The sequence below is a fragment of the Nicotiana sylvestris genome, chromosome 4 (genome assembly GCF_000393655.2).
Source record: "Nicotiana sylvestris chromosome 4, ASM39365v2, whole genome shotgun sequence".
Lineage (NCBI taxonomy): Eukaryota > Viridiplantae > Streptophyta > Magnoliopsida > Solanales > Solanaceae > Nicotiana > Nicotiana sylvestris.
In genome coordinates this window covers 90,706,585-90,728,318 of record NC_091060.1, presented here as the reverse complement: position 1 = coordinate 90,728,318, position 21,734 = coordinate 90,706,585, and the positions used below count along the sequence as shown (strand labels likewise).

At 40.7% G+C, this 21,734-nt stretch overlaps 1 protein-coding gene across 1 annotated transcript; it reads left to right on the top strand.

Moving 5' to 3' along the window:
* Positions 1 to 2,971: 2,971 nt before the first annotated feature.
* LOC138889835 (uncharacterized) lies at positions 2,972 to 3,907 on the top strand. The gene has a single exon (XM_070173171.1). It carries the CDS (start codon positions 2,972 to 2,974, stop codon positions 3,905 to 3,907), a length of 936 nt encoding a protein of 311 aa, XP_070029272.1.
* Positions 3,908 to 21,734: the final 17,827 nt, after the last annotated feature.

Sequence of the window (21,734 nt, the reverse complement as noted above, 5' to 3'; positions counted from 1 at the left end):
ACTTAAGCATAATAATAAATTCGATATTGATGGTTTAAATTTATTTTCGGAATTTAAAATATTAAGAAAAATAGTAGAATTAGAAGATAACAGTTTAATTGATACATTCGGTCAAATAAAAAGATTTGATTCTTTTACCAATGCATATATTACTTATGGAATAATGTTAATAACTCTTGTTACTGTAGCTTCAGCGGAAAGTGATTTTCAAAATTAAAATTGATAAAATCTAACCTAAGATCAACAATGTCTCAAGAAAGGTTAAACGGATTAGCTTTATTGTCAACTAAAAAACACTTATTAGGAGTTATTGATTATAAGAAAATTATTAATAACTTTGTATCTAAGAAATACTAGAAATATAGATTTCAAATAAATAAATAATTTTTTTTAAAAAAAAAGTTAAGGCCCCTCATAAAGTTTGGCTTTAGGCCACAAAACTCGTCGGGCCGCCTCTGCACCGCACCCGTTGAAGAAACCAAAAAGTTACATTTCATTGTCGTTGCAGCTTTGAGTTTAGGGTTTTGATGGGTTGGTTGGGTAGTCACTTTGCTGCTAAAGTTTCTATATCTTTGGTATTTATGTATATATTCTTGTGCATTTTTAATTTATTTTACTATTTGGTGTTTTACTTTTTGTTCCTTATTCTTCTTCTTTTTTTAAATGACTGAGTTAATTGGGTCATAAAAAGAGTTGGATTAGCATTAGTTCAATTACTCTAACTAATTTTTTGGTTAGCTTTTTATGAAGTTAATTTTTCATATGTGCTTTGTTGCGTTTTTAGTACTTTCTGTTAAAAATGGATTTGACATTATGAATGATTTTAAAAATTATGATGCAAACAAGACAGGTTGTTGGGTCTGTAGCTAGTTTTCTTCGTCCTTGATGCCTCTAATCTGTCAACAAATATATTGGCAGAGGCACCGTTGCAAAGAGCAAACTCAATACCAAATCAAGTACTTATCATGAAAAGGTTAGAAATGTATAGAATCACTTCAACTTTCGTACTATTTTTAGTTCGTCTATGTTCTTACTTCTTTTTATCTTGAATCTTGATATTGTTTGACTATTTGAATTAACAGGATTTTTATTTTCGAAGGTCCCACGAAACGTATCTTTCTTTTTTTTTTTCTCAACTTTTACTTTTTCTTAATTTTCCCATTTATTTTTGTAAGCATCTTAATTATAAGGAATTTTTACCTCCTATAGCAAATGTTAACACCTTATTATTTTAAATAAATACCATTCAAAAAAATTATATTCTATAGATATCTTTTAATGTTTATAGCAAAATATTTAATTTTGGTTACCTCCTACCCCTAAGCCACTAAATACGCTATTCAGTTACACGATTTTCTTTTCTCTCTTTACTTTGATACGCTATTCAATAATGAAAGCAGTAAGTTTCCTCTTTATCAATTAGTCTACTTTGAACGGCTCCGGCACCATCTCCGGACCAAGGCGACGCGTTTTCAAAGATTTCTCAAGCAACTTATATCGGTCAGATTGGGATTGACATTTACCAAAGTGGACCTATTAGTCTATCTTGTCTTCTTTGTCTCCCGAACAAAGTGCTTCTCTGGCTTCAATGAAGTGCTTCTCCATATTGGGATTAACCACTAGTAGCACAACGAGAACAAGAATAACTGCTTCAATCCCAATCATTGAGTTTCTGAAAGCCTTATAAGAATCTGAAGAAACAGCGTAATTTGGGAACCCTGATCTTCCTCTTCAACACTGTCTGAGCCAACGACTTATTTGGGAACCCTTTTTACTACCGGCTTCCGATGAACAGCGGATTCGCCGGAAATTAGGGTTTGTTCTTGAACAAAGACAACGGAATTTTGGGGCTGAGCAACTTGATTTTCTGTTAATATATTTCAATGAATTTTCATGTATTTCATTGTATTCATTGTTTTTTTTTCATTGTAATTCAATGTATCTCGTTGTATTACATGTATTTTATTGCATTCACTGTCTTTTTTTCATTGTATTTTAATGTATCCCGATGTATTCTATGTATTTCATTGTATTCACTGTCTCGCTATATGCCATGAATGTATTCATATGTTTTTTTTAATTAATATAATAGATGTATTCAAATGTATTATATAATTTCTCTGAAGATTGCTATGTTTTGGGTTATTTTTCGGTTGAGAATCTTTTTTATAACTGAAAATAAAAAATTTGTGTGTTATAATTGAGTTTGTTGAGTTATATTAGGAGTCTATTATGTTAATTGATTCATTTTCCGTTTTAAAAACAGTGTAATCCCCCATTTTACGCCGTCAATACAGTCAAATATAATAATCTGTCCAGTTGTATCCCATGTTTCACTCTATGAATACAGTCGAATACACTCGAATACAACAACTGATTAGCTGGACTTCCCTGATTCACTCCTATTTTTGCTACTGTATTCATGAATACAATAGCTTAAATACATCAAATACATCTTATAACCACAGAAAAAGTATCTATAATCCGTAATATAGCAAACGGTATCTATAGATAACTAATTACTACCAACAGATAGTGCTTTATGAAAATTTCTCTAATTATAAACCATCATTCCTCTTAATGAAAAGTTGGCCCCGTTTTATTTATTCCTCTTTAAAAATTAATCCCTCTATGGTTGTTTCTCCTCTCTGTTCCATTGTTCATCACTCTACATTTGTTTGAGAATCCACAAATATTATTGGTACTCTTTCGATCTTCTCTTTTTGGAAGTCAAGGTACGCCTTTTTTTCTTTCCATGTTTAGTTGCCTTCACTATAATATACTTCCCCTATTTTATTTCCACATGACTTTAAAATATTAATCATTATGAATATGCAATCAGTCCGTTTGTCATTTCAGTTCATAGTTGAAGATATATGCATACTGAAAGGCTGGAACCTGCATGAGCTAAAGTTGCTAAGCACCATCCACCTTATGCTTTCAACTTTCAAGAGTTAATAACCGAAGGTAAATGGATCCCCAGCCATATGCATCTCAAAACATAATACCACCCAAACCCTCAGACATTGATCAAGATATTCCCAAACATAACAACCTTATGATCAAACCAACTTTCAAAGAAATGTTAACCATCTCTAATCCAATGCTCTTCACACCTTGTGATAACCACCCCGACATGGAATTCCCAAAATTTGGCTCAGAAAAACATATGGTTGATCACTCAACATTAACACAAACACGAGGTATTAAATTCATCTCGCTCGCAGAAGAAGAGAAGCAAGGAATTTATGAACCATGGAAAAATTCTATCATTGTGAAACTAGTGGGGAAACACATATTACACCACTACTTAAAGAAACAAATTCAAGAAATATGGAGGCCAATGGAAGATTTCCAATTGATTGATCTCGGAGAAGACTACTACATAAGTAAATTCAAGAGAAAGGAGAATATGGATAAAGTTGTACAACAAGGGTCTTGGTTCATCGATGGGCACTTTCTCTCCATTACAAGATGGAAACCAAATTTTGTAGCTACAAAAGAGAAAGTGACTAAATCGGCAGTATGGGTTAGACTCCGTCAATTGCCTACAGAATTTTACGATGGGAAAATTCTTGAAAAAATTGGAAATGCAATTGGCCGTCTACTGAAAATAGATGGTTGTACATCAACCACCTTGAGGGGTCGCTATGCAAGACTGTGTGTGGAGCTTCCGTTGGAAATCACAGTCCAACCCTTTCTCTATGTTGGCCACCACAAACAAATAATCCATTATGAAAGAGAAAATTTTCTTCGTAAAAATTGTGGACAACTGGGACACATAGCAAAACAATGTACTTATATTTTACATAGTACCAAAGACAATGTGGAACCAAACATAGGAGCAATCAACAACAACAAAGGCAAAGGAAAATCAAGAAGAATGGAAAACAGTGTCTTTTACTAAAAGAAGGCAACAAGGTGCAAGAGGCAATCAAAAACACAATAATACAAATCCGATCAAAAACTCCAATGGCCCAGGTATCTTAGTCAAATTGTTCAATGCCAACACTATTAAGTACTTAGATACACAAATATTGTAATATCAATCTAAAGATCATAAGAATGCTACTTCTTCATTAGATAGGAACAATTCAAAAACTACGACCATCATGGTTGAAGAACAAACCAACTTGACAACAAAAAACAACTTTTCCCTTCTAAGTGAAGAGCCAATGGTTTGGAAGAAACCACCAAAGGAGAAAAAAATTCTAAATAAAAATGCCAATAATTGTCATGTAATTGAACAAATGTCCTCATCTAACGAGGATATTGACATGTTGGAAATAAAAGTGTCTTCCCCTAATAATACTACTAATCAAATTAAAAATGTTGCCATGCAAAATAATCATCTAACTGACAAAACTACCTGTCACGACCCGGATTTCCCACCCTCAGGAGTCGTGATGGCGCCTACTAATGAGAGCTAGACAAGCCAATCCTTAACTACTTACATCGTTAACAATTACTTCTTTTAAAAATTATCGGCGATAGCATGAACGCAACGAAATTAAATAAATATGCGGAAGACTTAAAATTAAAGAAAACTGAACAATAATGCGAGAATCAACATATGCCTCCACCCAAGAACTGGTGTCACATTACTCACGAACTTCTAAGAGTGCTAAATACAACCGTTTGAAAGAAAATATAAATTGTTTGTCTCGAATATATGAGATAACAGACGGAAATAAAAGATAGAGGAGACGCCGGGCCTGCGAACGCCTGCAAGGCTACCTCAGTGTCTCACTGGACTGAAGGCTGGCTCCCGCGCTACTGCTGTTGTCCAAAACCTGGATCTGTGCAAAAGAGCACGAAGCGTAGTATCAGCACAACCGTCCCCATGTGCTGGTAAGTGTCTGGCCTAATCTCGGCGAGGTAGTGACGAGGCTAGGACCAGACTCCAGATAAACTTATACAGTAATATAATATATGGCGGAAAAAGTAACCAAGTAATAAGCAGTTAAAGCTGGGGAAGGGGAACATGCTTCGGGGATAACAATTAAAAGGAATAACAGGGAATGATAAGGAAGCTAGGACTATAACTTCAATCACCAATGAAGAAAATAAAGGCGACTTTCACTTTCAGTTTCCTCTTGTTGCAGGCGTGCAACCCGATCCCATTTCTCATATCTCATGGTAGGCGTACCACCCGCTCCCATTTCATTCTATCTCGTGGTAGGCGTACAACCCGCTCCCATTTTATTATATCTCGTGGTAGGCGTACCACCCGCTCCCATTTCATAATATCTAGTGGTCCCATTTCATAATATCTTGTGGTAGGCGTACCACCCGCTCCTATTTTATAATATCTTGTGGTAGGCGTACCACCCGCTCCCATTTTATAATATCTTGTGGTAAGCGTACCACCCGCTCCCATTTCAATTCACCACACAATCACAAGAAATCCCGGCAAGGGAACATAAGTAATATAATAACTTCCCAGCAAGGGAACAAGGATATCGAAATAGTCATCCCGGCAAGAGAGAATCAGCTATAACCAATCTCACTTTGCTAGTACTCAGTTCAATTAATGGGAATACTTAATCATAGAGGATCATTAATTAAAGTATACAAGGTGTCATTCAAAAACACAATAATTTTCAAGTTAAGACCCACGGTCATGCTTGACACCAACGTATAGATACTCGTCACCATGCCTATACGTTGTACTCAACAAGAAGCAAGTATCAATTATGACCCAACTCCTAATCCCTCAAGCTAGGGTTAAACCAAACACTTACGTCGATAACTTGAACACCCCTCAAGTCTCAATTATAGCTTTACCTCTTGATTCAACCACCAATCTGCTCGAATCTAGTCATAAGTTACTTAATCACATTAATAAATGCTAAATGAATTAACCCCAATGCATGAAAATGAGTTTCAAAAGTCTTACCCAAAAGTCAAAAATGACCCCCGGGCCCACGTGGTCGAAACCCGAGGTTGTGACCAAAACCTGATTACCCATTCCCCCACAAATTCAAATATATGGTTTGTTTTGAAATCGGACCTCAAATTGAGGTTCAAATCCCCAATTTTTTGAAAAACCTAGGTTCTACCAAAATCACCCAATTTCCCCATGAAAATCTTTGATTTGAAGTTGAAATCATGTTAAAAGATGTTAAGAAGTGAAGAAAATAAGTTAGAAATCACTTACCAATCATTTTGGAGAAGAAAAGTTGTTTGGAAAATCGCCTCTTATATTTTGGGGTTTTGAAAAGTGTAAAATAACTATAATTCACGTGTATTTATACCCCTCCGAAGTCCCCACCGCGGACCGTGCAAGAAGGACCGCGGCCGCGCTGGCCCCTCTGCAGCCGCACGCGTTTCCTCGCGGGCCGCGCCCAAGGGTTCAGAGGCCTGCAATATTTTTCTGAACCTGCAACATCTGATCTTTTTAAGCCTAAGGCATCCCGGAACCTACTAAAAACTCACCGAGCCCTCGAAACTCTAAACCAAGCATGCAAACTACCTCAAAACACCCTACGAACATATTCGTGTGATCACATCACCAATATAACGTCATGAACATCGAATTGAACCTCAAGATCCATGAAATTCCTCAGATTTCCTTTTAAACATCAATTTTCCAATTAGGGTCCGGATCACATCAAACGACGTCCGTTTTCTTTTTTTTTTTAACCAAACTTTACAGGAGTGATTCAAAACATATATCAGACCTGTACCGGGCACCGGAACTAAAATACGGGCCCGATACCATTACTTTAACATCAGCTTTTATTTCACTTTTCTTTAAACATTTTCAGAAAACAATTTCACTTAAAAATTCATAACTCGAGCATGGGACCTCGAAATTCAATTTCGGGTATACGTCCACGTCCCATATTTTCCTGCGAACCCTCTGGGGCCGTCAAATCATGGGTCCGGGTCCGTTTACCCAAAATGTTGACCGGAGTCAAACTTATTCATTTTGAGGTAAAAACTTAGAAATTTTTACAAGATTTCACGTTTAAGCTTTTCGGCTACGCGCCCAGACTGCGCGCACAAATCGAGGCGACTCTAAATGAGGTTTTCAAGGCCTCAGAGATAGATTTCAATTAGAAACAGGTGATGATCCCTTTGGGTCGTCACATTCTCCACCTCTAAAACAACCGTTCGTCCTCGAACAGACAGAAGAAGGAAGTACCTGAGTCGGGGAAAAGATGAGGATAACGGTCCCGTATATCGGACTTGGACTCCCAGGTCGATGCCTCAGGAGGCTGACCTCTCCACCGAACACGAACCAAAGGAAAACTCTTCGACCTCAGTTGGCGAACCTGTCAGTCTAGAATAGCCACCGACTCCTCCTCATATGACAAATCCTTGTCCAACTGGACGGTGCTGAAATCTAACTCGTGGGATGGATCGCCGTGATATTTCCGAAGCATGGACACATGAAACACTGGATGCACGGCTGATAAGCTAGGCGGCAATGCAAGTCTATAAGTCATCTCTCCCACTCGATCAAGGATCTCAAATGGACCAATTAACCTAGGGCTAAGCTTTCCCTTCTTCCCGAATCTCATCATGCACTTCGTAGGCGACACTCAGAGCAATACCCGCTCACCAACCATAAAAGCCACATCTCGAACCTTATGATCTGCATAGCTCTTTTGTCTGGACTGAGCTGTATGAAGCCTATCCTGAATGATCCTGACCTTGTCCAAGGCCTCCTGAACCAAATCTATACCCAACAACCGAGCCTCTCCCGGCTCAAACCATCCAATCGGAGATCGACACCACCTACCATACAGAGCCTCATAAGGAGCCATCTGGATACTCGACTGGTAGCAGTTGTTGTAGGCAAACTCTGCTAAAGGCAAGAACTGATCCCACGAACCTCCAAAGTCAATAACACAAGCTCGGAGCATATCCTCCAATATCTGAATAGTCCGCTCGGACTGTCCATCTGTCTGAGGATGAAATGTTGTACTCAACTCAACTTAGGAGCCTAACCCTCGCTGAACTGCTCTCCAGAAAAGTGAGGTGAACTGCGTACCTCGGTCTAAAATGATAGATACCGGCACACCATGGAGACGAACAACCTCCTGGATATAGATCTCCGATAACCTCTCGGACGAATAGGAGACTGCCACAGGAATGAAATGCGCTGACTTGGTTAGCCTATCAACAATGACCCAAACTGCATCAAACTTCTTCCGGGTCAACGGAAGTCCAGTAACGAAGTCCATAGTGATTCTCTCCCACTTCCACTCGGGAAGCTCAATCCTCTGAAATAAACCACCAGGCCTCTAATGCTCATACTTAACCTGCTGACAATTCAAACACTGAGCCACATAGGCAACGATATCCTTCTTCATTCTACGCCACCAATAATGTTGCCGCAAATCCTGATACATCTTTGCGGCACCCGGATGGATAGAGTACCGGGAACTATGGGCCTCCTCTAAAATCAACTCTCGAAGCCCATCCACATTGGGCACACAAACTCGACCCTGCAATATCAGAACTTCATCATCACCTAAGGCAACCTGCTTGGCACCCCCACACTGCACCGTGTCTCTAAAGACACACAAGTGTGGATCATCAAACTGCCGATCACGGATACGCTCCGATAATGAAGAACGAGTGATCGTGCAAGCTAATACTCGACTTGGCTCAGAAATATCCAACCTCACAAATTGATTGGCCAAGGCCTGAACATCCAAAGCAAGCGGCCTCTCACCGACTGGAATATAAGCAAGACTGCCCATACTGGCTGACTTTCTACTCAAAGCATCGGCTACCACGTTGGCCTTTCCCGGGTGATATAGGATAGTGATGTCACAATCTTTCAACAACTCCATCCACCTTCTCTGCCTCAAATTCAACTCCTTTTTCTTGAACAATCTTATGATCCGTGAACACCTCACATACCAGGCCATATAGATAGTGACTCCAAATCTTCAATGCGTGGACAATGGATGCCAACTCCAAATCATGCACTGGATAGTTCTTATCATGAACCTTGAACTGCCTCGAAGCATAGGCAATGACCTTGCCATCCTGCATCAACACTGCACCAAGTCCAATGCGAGATGCATCACAATAAACGGTGTAAGGCCCTGAACCTGTGGGCAAAACTAACACTGGCGCTGTAGTCAGGGCTGTATTGAGCCTCTGAAAGCTCGCTTCACACTCGTTCGACCATCTGAACTGGGCACCCTTCTGGGTCAACCTGGTCATCGGGGCTGCAATAGACGAGAACCCCTCCACGAACCGACGATAGTAGCCTGCCAATCCCAAGAAACTCCGAATCTCTGTAGTTGATACTGGTCTAGGCCAGTTCTTAACTGCCTCAATCTTCTTTGGATCAACCTGAATACCCTGTGCTGATACAACGTGACCCAGGAATGCTACCGAACTCAACCAGAACTCACACTTCGAGAATTGAGCATATAACTGACTATCCTTTAGAGTCTGAAGAAACACTCTAAGGTGTTTCTCGTGCTCCTCCTGGCTACGGGAATATATCAGGATATCATCAATAAAGACTACCACGAACATGTCCAAATAAGGCTTGAACACTCGGTTCATCAACTCTATAAACGCTGCTGGGGCATTGGTCAACCCTAATGACATAACCAAGAACTCATAATGCCCGTACCGAGTGCGGAAAGCTATTTTAGGGACGATAGATGCCCTAATCCTCAATTGATGGTAGCCAGATCTCAAGTCAATCTTTGAAAATAATTTGGCACCCTGAAACTGATCGAACAAATTATCAATCCTCGGTAGTGGATACTTATTCTTGATCGTAACTTTGTTCAATTGCCGGTAATCAATGCACATTCTCATCGACCCATCCTTTTTCTTCACAAACAACACCGGCGCACCCCAAGGCAAAATGTTGGGTCTAATGAAACCCTTCTCAAGCAAATCCTGCAACTGTTCCTTTAACTCTTTCAACTCCGGTGGGGCCATACGATACGGCGGGATAGAAATGGCTGGGTGCTCGGAGTCAAATCAATGTAAAAGTCTATATCCCTGTCGGGCGGCATACCCGGCAAGTCTGAAGGAAAAACCTCAAGAAACTCCCAAACAATGGGTACAAAATCAATAGAAGGGACCTCCACACTAGAATCGAGAACATAATCCAAATAGGTCAAACACTTCTCGACCATACGCCGAGCCTTCACATAAAAGATAACACTACATGTAGAATGACCAGGGGTCCCTCTCCACTCTAAATGGGGCAAACCTGGCAGGACTAAGGTCACTGTCTTGGCATGACAATCCAAGATAGCATGGTACGGGGATAACCAATCCATTCCCAATATAACATCAAAATCGACCATGTCTAAAAGCAACAAATCGACACGGGTCTCAAGACCCCGAAACACTACAATACAAGAATGATGAACTCGATCGACCACAATAGAATTACCCACTAGTGTAGACACATAAATAGAAATACTCAATGAATCACTCGGCATGACCAGGTACGGGGCAAAATAAGATGACACGTATGAATACGTAGACCCTGGATCAAATAGCACTAAAGCATCTCTATCACAAACCAGTGTAGTACCTTTAATGACTGCATCTGAAGACTCAGCCTCGGGCCTGGCTGGAAGTGCATAACATCGGGGCTGGGCCCCACCACCCTGAACTGCCTCTCTGGGACGGCCTGCTGCTGGTTGGCCTCCACCTCTGGCGGCTTGAGCTCCACCTCTAGGACCTCTACCTCCACCTCTAACACCTCTGCCCCCGCCTCTAGCTGGCTGGGCAGGCTGTGGGACATCTGGTGCCTGTACAAAAGCACGAGAACCCTGATGCGGATGAACTGCTTGAGCTCGAGGGCAATACCTAGCAATATGCCTCGTGTCGCCACAAGTAAAACAAGCCCTCGGTTGTTGGGGCTGACGACCCTCGAAACTCTAAAGCAGAGATGCACTGATATATGCTGATGGTGCACAATAAGGCTGCTGATAAGAATAGTGCGAATGAGAACCACGACCACCTGAAGTACCATGGGAGACCTGAAGAGCTGACTGAAGGGGCCTAAGAGGATGGCCTCCACCATATGAATCTCTACCTCCAAACAAGGTACCACTGAATCTACCTGAATAATGGGGCCTCTTATCCGACCCATGACCACCTCCCTGTGACAGAACCATCTCAACTCTGCGGGCCACATTGGTCATCTCCTGAAATGTAATCTCACTCCCAGCATCCTTGGCCATCTGAACACGAATCGGCTGAATAAGACCATCAATAAACCTCCTCACCCTCTCTCTCTCGGTGGGAAGTATGACAAGAGCATGGCGAGCTAGATCGATAAACCTGGTATCATACTGAGTGACCGTTATGGAACCCTGCTGAAGGCTCTCAAACTGCCTCCGATAGGCTTCTCTCTGCGTCACAGGGAGAAACTTCTTCAGAAATAACACTGAAAACTGCTCCCATGTCAAGGATGGCTATCCGACTGGTCTCGCTAAGCAATAATCCCTCCACCAAGTCTTGGCGGATCCATATATGCGAAATGCAGCAAAATCGACCCCATTGGTCTCAACAATGCCCATGTTCCTGAGAACCTCGTGGAAGCTAATAGGAAATCCTGGGGATCCTCAGAAGGAGCTCCGATGAAAGTAGTAGTGAAGAGCTTGGTGAATCTGTCCAGTCTCCACAAAGCATCGGCGGACATAGCCGCTCCATTGCCAGCCTGAGACCCTACACCCGGCTGAACTGCCACCACTGGCTGAGCCGTTGGAACCTGAATCTGGGGAGCTACCTGCTCCGGAGTGGGAGTAGCGGGAGTCTGAGCCCCTCCTCTAGCCTGAGAAGTGGCTGGTGCTATTGGAAGCAAACCTGCTCGGGTGACACTCTCCATAAGGCCCACCAATCGAACCAGAGTGTCTTGAAGAACTGGGGTAGCGATAAACCCCTCTAGGACCTGAGCTGGGCCCACCGGAACTGTTGGGGCTGTAACCTCCTCCTCAAAATCAACCTGAGGCTCCGCCACTGGTGCTATTACTCGGGGCTGAGCTCTGCCCCTACCTTGGCCTCTAGTATGGCCTCGGCCTCTGTCCCTAGTGGAAGCTACTGCAGGGGGTTCGGGTTGCTGAGCGGTAGATGAGGAATTACGTGTTCTCGCCATCTGTGAAGAACAAAGTAGAAGTTCAATTAGCATTGGAGGAACAAATCCGTACGACAAAAAAGAACAGATGTGAGATTTTCCTAACTCTGTAGCCTCTGGGGGATAAATACAGACGTCTCCGTACCAATCCCTCAGACTCTACTGAGCTTGTCCCTGAGCTATGAGATTTATGTAACCTAGAGCTCTGATACCAACTTGTCACGACCCGGATTTTCCACCCTCGGGAGTCGTGATGGTGCATGCTAATGAGAGCTAGGCAATCCAATCCTTAACTGCTTACATCGTTAACAATTATTTCTTTTAACAATTATCGGTGATAGCATGAATGCAACGGAATTAAATAAATATGCGGATGATTTAAATTTAAAGAAAACTGAACAATAATGCGAGAATCAACATATGCCTCCACCCAATAACTGGTGTCACATTACTCACGAACTTCTAAGAGTAAATACAACCGTTTGAAAGAAAATATAAACTGTTTGTGTCGAATATATGAGATAACATACGGAAATAAAAGATAGAGGAGACGCTGGGCCTGCGAACGCCTGCAAAGCTACCTCAGTGTCTCACTGGACTGAAGGCTGGCTCCCGCGCTACTGCTGCTGTCCAAAACCTCGATCTGTGCAAAAGAGCATGAAGCGTAGTATCAGCACAACCGGCCCCATGTGTTGGTAAGTGTCTGGCCTAAGTCCGGTGAGGTAGTGATGAGGCTAAGACCAGACTCTAGATAAACCTATACAGTGATATAATATATGGCGGAAAAAGTAACCAAGTAATAAGCAGTTAAAGCTGGGGAAGGGGAACATGCTTCGGGGATAGCAGTTAAAAGGAATAACAGGGAATGATAAGGAAGCTAGCACTATAACTTCTATCACCAATGAAGAAAATAAAGGCGACTTTCACTTTCAGTTTCCTTTTGTTGCAGGCGTGCAACCCGATCCCATTTCTCATATCTCATGGTAGGCATACCACCCGCTCCTATTTCATTCTATCTCGTGGTAGGCGTACCACCCGCTCCCATTTCATAATATCTAGTGGTCCCATTTCATAATATCTTATGGTAGGCGTACCACCCGCTCCCATTTCATAATATCTTGTGGTAGGCGTACCACCCGCTCCCATTTCATAATATCTTGTGGTAAGCGTACCACCCGCTCCCATTTCAATTCACCACACAATCACAAGAAATCCCGGCAAGGGAACATAAGTAATATAATAACTTCCTGGCAAGGGAACAAGGATATAGAAATAGTCATCCCGGCAAGGGAGAATCAGCTATAACCAATCTCACTTTGCTAGTACTCAGTTCAATTATTGGGAATACTTAATCATAGAGGATCATTAATTAAAGTATACAAGGTGTCATTCAAAAACATAACAATTTTCAAGTTAAGACTCACGGTCATGCTTGACACCAACGTATAGATACTCGTCACCATGTCTATACGTCGTACTCAACAAGAAGCAAGTAGCAATTATTACCCAACTCCTAATCCCTCAAGATAGGGTTAAACAAAAACTTACCTCGATAACTTGAACACCCCTCAAGTCTCAATTATAGCTTTACCTCTTGATTCCACCACCAATCCGCTCGAATATAGTCATAAGTTACTTAATCACATTAATAAATGCTAAATGAATCAACCCCAATGCATGAAAATGAGTTTTCAAAAGTCTTACCAAAAGGTCAAAAATGACCCCCGGGCCCACGTGGTCGATACCCGACGTTCGGACCCAAACCCGATTACCCATTCCCCCACAAATTCAAATATATGGTTTGTTTTGAAATCGGACCTCAAATTGAGGTCCAAATCCCCAATTTTTTGAAAAACCTAGGTTCTACCCAAATCACCCAATTTCCCCATGAAAATCTTTGATTTAAAGTTGAAATCATGTTAAAAGATGTTAAGAAGTGAAGAAAATAAGTTAAAAATCACTTACCAATCGTTTTGGAGAAGAAAAGTTGTTTGGAAAATCGCCTCTTATGTTTTGGGTTTTGAAAAATGTAAAATAACTGAAATTCACGTGTATTTATACCCCTCCTAAGTCCCCACCGCGGACCGCGCAAGAAGGACCACGGCCGCACAGGCTTCCTGAAGACCTGCGGATCTATGCCCCGCGCGGACCGCGCAGCACCCACCGCGGACCGCACAAAGGCGACCGCGGAACCTACTAGAAACTCATTTCTATGCCCCTTCGCGGTCGCACGCATTTCCTCGTGGGCCGCGCCCAAGGGTTCAAAGGCCTGCAATATTTTTCTGAACCTGCAACATCTGATCTTTTAAGCCTAAGGCATCCCGGAACCTACTAGAAACTCACCGAGCCCTCAAAACTCTAAACCAAGCATGCACACTACCTCAAAACACCCTACGAACATATTCGTTTGATCACATCACCAATATAACGTCATGAACATCGAATTGAACCTCAAGATCCATGAAATTCCTCAGATTTCCTTTTAATCATCAATTTTCCAATTAGGGTCCGGATTACATCAAACGATGTCCGTTTTTTTTTTGTTTAACAAACTTTACAGGAGTGATTCATAACATATATAAGACCTGTACCGGGCGCCGGAACCAAAATACGGGCCCGATACCATTACTTTCACATCAGTTTTCATTTCACTTTTCTTTAAACATTTTCAAAAAATAATTTCACTTAAAATTCATAACTCGGGCATGGGACCTCAGAATTCGATTTCGGGCATACGCCCACGTCCCATATTTTCCTGCGGACCCTCCAGAACCGTCAAATCACGGGTCCGGGTCTGTTTACCCAAAATGTTGACCGGGGTCAAACTTATTCATTTTGAGGTAAAAACTTAGAAATTTTCACAAGATTTCACGTTTAAGCTTTTCGGCTACGTGCCCGGACTGCGCACACAAATTGAGGTGACTCTAAATGAGGTTTTCAAGGCCTCGGAGACAGATTTCAATTAGAAACAGGTGATGACTCCTTTGGGTCGTCACACTACCCCTCCTAATAAACGTAATGAAAAGGACAAAAATAGCCCTACTAACTGGCAAAATGGTAATAAACCTTCGATTGCCAAAAACCTCAACCAAAATCTTTCCTTAAGATTTGGTAATCTCTCCGCCCCTAAGCATTCCATCCAAATGGCAAATGAAAAATATAATAATGGACAAATGTTGCCACGACCCAAAATCTACTAAAGGTCGGGATGGCGCCGGACACCATTGTCAGGCGATCCAACAACAAATAACTAGTAACTTCTCGTTTTAAATATTTCTGAAATCACTTCTTTTATACGTTTAAACAATAAGGAATAAATTTCCACTGAATAAATAATGATATCTTTAACAATTTTAAAATACCGACTACTTCCATAGACATCCCAGAACTCAGTGTCACAAGTGAATGGACATTTACTAGGGAATAAAATAAAATACAGTAACTGTCCAGAATACAAGTGGATAGAAATGAAAATACAGTACAATACTCTGAAGGGGACTCTGCTGGCTGCGGGTCGTCTCGATAAATGCAGCTCACCTAAGTCTCTAGTATCAACCATGCCTCTATGCCACTAAGCCACTACCCACATATGAACCTGTGCAACAAAAATGCACAGAAAGTGTAGTATGAGTACGAAAACAACATGTACCCAATGAGTATGCCGTCTAATCTCGAATAAGTAGAGATAAGAGGTCGACTTCGACACTTACTAGTGGTCCAATGATAATATAGTAAAAATCTGAGAAGATCAGGGAATTTAATAAAATAACAATTATAATTCATAAAGCCAGATAACAGGTAAACAATTTCCAAATAATAATGGATTTCCAAAGATTTACTTTTCATTATCTTTATCAATTTCTCCGACCAGGAAAGGCAAATGTCAACATTTATAAATCTCAAGCAACAATACAAGCATGCACATATCATGCCGAGGTCGTACGGCCCGATCCAACATAAATGTAAAATGTGCACTGCCGAGGGTCGAACTGCGCGAACCATATATGCATCTATTACCCCGCTCGCGAATCATCCATGCGACGCGGTCAACATAAAATAAAAAAACACCCTGCTCGCGAATCATACATGCGACACAGGTACACATAGAATCACATATTCAAATAGTTAATCAAGACTTCATTAGGGAACAACTATCTAAGGAAAATCCAAATCCTTCTTTTTTAACGATTTAAGAAAAATGAAGTTTAATCATTTTTGAAATTCATTTACCAATTCGATAGAATTTAAGCAAGTCAAACCGTCAATAGGATTACAAATATTTCCAAGTACAACATGCCTTTTGGGTCCTAGATTACCCGGACAATAGCATAATAGTAGCTACGCACGGACTTTCATCACCTCGTGTGTACGTATCCCCAACAAATAGAAGAACATAACCAATTAACTCACCTATGGGGACAATTCCCTCTTACAAGGTTAGAAAGGAGACTCACCTCGCTCCGAAGCTTATATTCCGATTCAAAAACGCGCTCAAACATCCAATTCGGAGCCGAGCGATCCAAAACTATTCAAATAGGGTAAGAACGAGTCAATACATGCCCAAAAGTTCATATTCTAATTATTAAACCAATTTTTCAACCCTAAATGCAAGGTTCCTAAAATTCATCCCCGGGCCCACGAGCCCGAATTCCAAAAATATTTGAAGAAAATTGTTACCCATAACCTAAGGATCAAGAATACATGATTTTTACTCCATTCCCTAACAAATTTTGTGGTTAAATCTTTTTAAACCAAATTCTAGGTTTTTCATCTAAAACCCTTGATTTTCCTTAATTTTCACATTTTAGTCTTTCCATAATCCATGGATTTAACTTATGATGTGTAGAAATTACTTACCTCTTTGATGATGATGGAACCCCTCCTCAAATGCCCTCAAAAATCGCCTAAGACCAAGTGAGAAATGAGGGAAATGTGCTAAGTCTTGGAATAAAATCCATTGCACCGAACGCAGAAGTCGCATTTGTGACTCCCGACTTGCAATTGCGATGGTCGCATTTCCGACAAAGGCATCGCAAATGCGATGCCCAACTTTCCCTGCCATGGTCGCATTTGCGACAAAATTCTTCACAAATGCGAAGAGGACAACATTGCAAAAGCGATGGCCCCCTTGCAAATGCGGTCTCCTATCAGCAGCCCCCAGGTTCGCAAATGCGAGCTCCCTCTCAAAAATGCGATGTCGCATTTGCGACCCAAACACCGCAAATGCAGTTCCAACAGCATCAAACCTTCTCCAAATTCCATTTTTGATCCGTTAACCATCTGGAATCCACCCGAGGCCCTCGGGACCCCGTCCAACCACAAAAACCAGTCCCATAACTTAACACGGACCTGCCCAAGGCCTCAAATCACATCAAACAATATCAAAATCATTAATCGCACTCCAATTCAAGCTTAATGAACTCTAAAATTTCAAACTTCTATTTTCGGTGTTTAAACCTATCAAATCACGTCTGATTGACCTAAAATTTTGCACACAAGTCATATTTTCCATTATGGACCTACTCCAACTTCCGGAATCGGAATCCGACCCGATATCAAAAAGTCAACTCTTGGTCAAACTTCCCAAAAACCTTCAAATTTCTATCTTTAGCCAAATGACTCCAAAATAACCTACGGACCTCTGAATTCACTTCCGATCACTCTCCCAATACCAAAATCACCATACGGAGCTATTCCTAGACTCAAAATCTCAAACGGACATTGATAAACCTAAAATGCACTTCAATCCAAACTTATGAGATTCTTCCAAAAATGCTAACTTCCACAATAGGCGCCGAAACGTTCCCGGGTCTTCTAAAACTCAGTCCGGACATACACCCAAGTCCGAAATCATCATACGAACCTACTGGAACCTTAGAATCCCGATTCCAACGTCGTTTACTCAAAAATCCAACCTTAGTCAATTCTTTCAATTTAAAGCTTCCAAAATGAGAATTCTCTTTCCAAATCAACCCCGAACTTCTCAGAATTCAGTTCCGACCGTGCGCACAAGTCATAATATTTGAAGTGAAGCTGCTCGTGGCCTCAAACTGCTGAACGATGCGTTAGAGCTTAAAACAACTGGTCAGATCATTACAAATATCCTCCAACCTTGAGCAACGCAATGGATACCACATCCATGGAAAATCGGCCTATAAAACCTTACATTGGGGACTCAAATGCCATGCAAAAGGCAGCCCCAATCATTACTCTATCAACCAATCCCTCCTATACCTCCAATAGCCCCTCTCCCATGCCTAATTTAGACTCTTTAAGTACCCAAACATCTATCCATTATGCCCAGAATACCATTATCTTTAAGGAGAAGACACAGACTCCTTCAGATTCTACGCCAACACAGAATCCAGTCCATGGAAAACGTTCCACCTCTACCCCCTCGACTAGAGAACCCACAAATAATTTACGTTCAACCACCACAAGCATAGAGATACCAACCTATGTCATGGATGGAGATGGGCCTGATGGGCCATGCATGCTCGTTCAGTGTCCAAATAAATGGTCAGGACTCGATCATCATCCTTCATGATACTCAGTACCTATCCCAACTGGTAACAGAAGGCATGAGGTTGGCCATGAACAACTACCTCAACCAGGCTTGGCTCAACAATATCCTTCAACCCCTAGCACCCTCAGTGAACCCCCAGCTAGTGCATGCAATGAGAAACCAATGGAACTTACCACCACACTTCAACCCAATCTACCCACAGAATGCTCTCCCGTACATGCCTTTCTTCATGCCGGAGAAATTAACCCATCTCAATCCCATATTCCTGTTATGGGAACAACTTCAGCCAGCCCAGGAGCCACCAGTTCCACCACCTCACCAACAACCTCCATCTCTACCCCACCACCAAGTGCAGGAACCAGAACCAGTAAAAGCATAAATGGAGGAGGAGGAGGAGGAACCCCTCAATCTACTCTTAAAAAGAGTCCTAAAAATCTCAAGTCTCGATGGAGTAAAAGTGTTTCTCTTCATGGAAAGGCAAGAGAAGAGGCACATGCTCATTTGCCCACTAGCATTATACAAATGCTCGATGGACATAAGACCACCTCAGGATCCAACAGTGGGCAACAGAGCCATGATCCTAGTTCTATCCTTGAGAAGGAACCCAGTCCTAGGGGTAGTGAGGGAGAATGGGGATCCGTCAAACTCGAATCTTAATATCTCAATGAATCGACCTACAAACATCATTATCTGGAACATAAGGAGAGGGAACAATGATAATTTCAGGAGAAACTTCAGGGAAAGGGTAAATACCCATAGGCCTTGTATGGTGGCACCGTTAGAGACTAGAATGGGAAACTACATGGAGTTGCTCAATGATTTTGGGTTCACAGAGCTGATAGAGGTGCTAACAAAAGGCCAAGCAGGAGGTATAGTGGTGTTGTATAACCATGAAATTGTGGCTGTTCAAAAATTGTTTCGAAGGGACCAAGAAATTCATGCAACGATTGAGGTAACTCCTATACGTAAATATTGGCTTTTTAGTGCTATTTATGCAAGTACTAATATGCTTAGTAGAAATATGATGTGGGATAATCTTGAAAGTATTAGTAAAAATTATAATGGACCATGGTTGTTGGGGGGGGGGGTTAACGATATTTTGGGCACTAATGAAAAATTTGGTGGCAGGTCTATAAATGACAATAGGGCTAATTATCTTTGGTCAAAATCAACAATTGCAACTTAATTGACCTAGGTTTTAAAGGTTTTAAATATACTTGGTCCAACCATAGATATAAAAAGGTCTCATTATGGAAAAGCATGATAAAGTGCTAGGAAATGAGGAGTGGATTAATTTTTTTCCAAAAAGTTCGATTATACACCTTCCTAAGACCCATTCGAATCATAACCCTATCCTAGTAGAATTGATCCCTAAAAATAATTATTTCCACAAGCAACCCTTTAGACTTGAAACTTTCTGGTGCAAACATCTAGAATTCAAACACTTAGTTCAAAACAATTGCGCTACTACAGATTACTTTAGGGCTAACCATAATTTCATAGAAAAGGTTAAGTTTGGAAACAAAAAACCTTTGGTGATATAATGGGAAAAAAAAAGAAAGCTTCTAGCCCCCCTTCAAGGAATTCAAAATTCCAAGCATTATCTATATAGTATCTTCCTCCAAACCCTAGAAACTAATCTAAAACGAGAATACAATGACATACTCAAAATCGAAGAAGATTATTGGAAGCTTAGATCTAGGGTTATGTGGCTTAATTAGGGAGATGCCAACACAAAGTTCTTCCACAGCTCAGCCTCTAATAGAAAAAGAAGAAATAAAATTAACTTCTTTAAAGATGAGGAAGGAAATTGGATCAATGATCCTCATCTAGTTATTTCTCATGTCCTTAACTATTTTATTAATATTTTCACCACCTCTCAACCCAAGGCAAGTTGGGTTAGTCCTCTAAAAACAACTCTCATAATTCTTTAAACCTAAGTTCTCTTGATAATACTTTGCTTGATATTGAAATCAAAAGGGTTGTTTTCTCCTTTAAACATTTCAAAGCGCCGGGTCCGGATGGCCTCCATCCTTTTTTTTCAAAAATACTAGGAAATTATAGGACCCTTAGTTACAAACTTGTGTCATAACATTTTTAGAAATCGGGAGATGCCCAAAGACCTTAACAGAACCTACCTTTGCCTTATTCCAAAAATCTCCAATGCCAATAACATTAAAAAAAATTAGACATATTGGCCTTTGCAATACCATTTACAAATTAATCACTAAAATCCTAGTAAATCGACTCAAACCTTTCCTTGAACAACTTATTAGCCCCTTTCAAGCTAGTTTTATGAAAAATAGAAGGGCCTCTGATAATGCTATTATCATTCAGGAACTAGTTTCCAAATTACATAAATTAAGGAAAGGAAAGCCACATGCTCCTTAAAATTGACCTGGAAAAAACTTGTGACCGGTTAGAATGGTCATTTGTCCATCACATATTAAGATACTTCAATTTTCCCCAAAAATTTAAAAAGCTCCTTTTAAATTGCATATCAATTAGTTCCATAGTTGTTCTAGTTAATGGTTCCATTAGTACGTTTTTTGAGCCAAGTCGGAGAATCGGGCAAGGGGATCCTATATCCCCTTAAATCTTCATACTTTGTCTAGAAATGCTATCAAGATACATAAACCATCAAGTTGATATTAGAAATTGGGGATCCAATAACCATAGGGAAAAAAGTCCCAAATTTTTTCACCTTTTCTTTGCAGATGATCTCACCCTTATGGATAAAGTCAATATGAAATCATGTCATGCAATCCAGAAGGGATTAGATCTTTTTTGTAATCTATCAGGGCAATGTATCAACACTTCTAAATCTAAAATTGTCTTTTCTAGAAATTGTCCCCAAACTCTCATGAAAGAGGTTACCAATAGTTTGGGTATTAAAAAAAGTGACTCCTTTGGCACATATCTAGGTTTTCCTATATTAAACAAACACCCTAGGCCAAAGGATTACCAATTCATAATTGAAAAAATGAGACCCAAACTAACAGCTTGGAAAATGAATTTTATCAATATAGCTGGTCGGACAACCCTTTCCCTCTCTTTTATAAACTCAATCCCAAACCATTATATGCAATACACCTTACTTCCTACAAAAATTCTTAACAAAATTGA

What these genes read in the sequence shown, in the direction of transcription:
- LOC138889835 (XM_070173171.1), top strand. Translation starts at nt 2,972, where the DNA reads ATGGATCCCCAGCCATATGCATCTCAAAACATAATACCACCCAAACCC.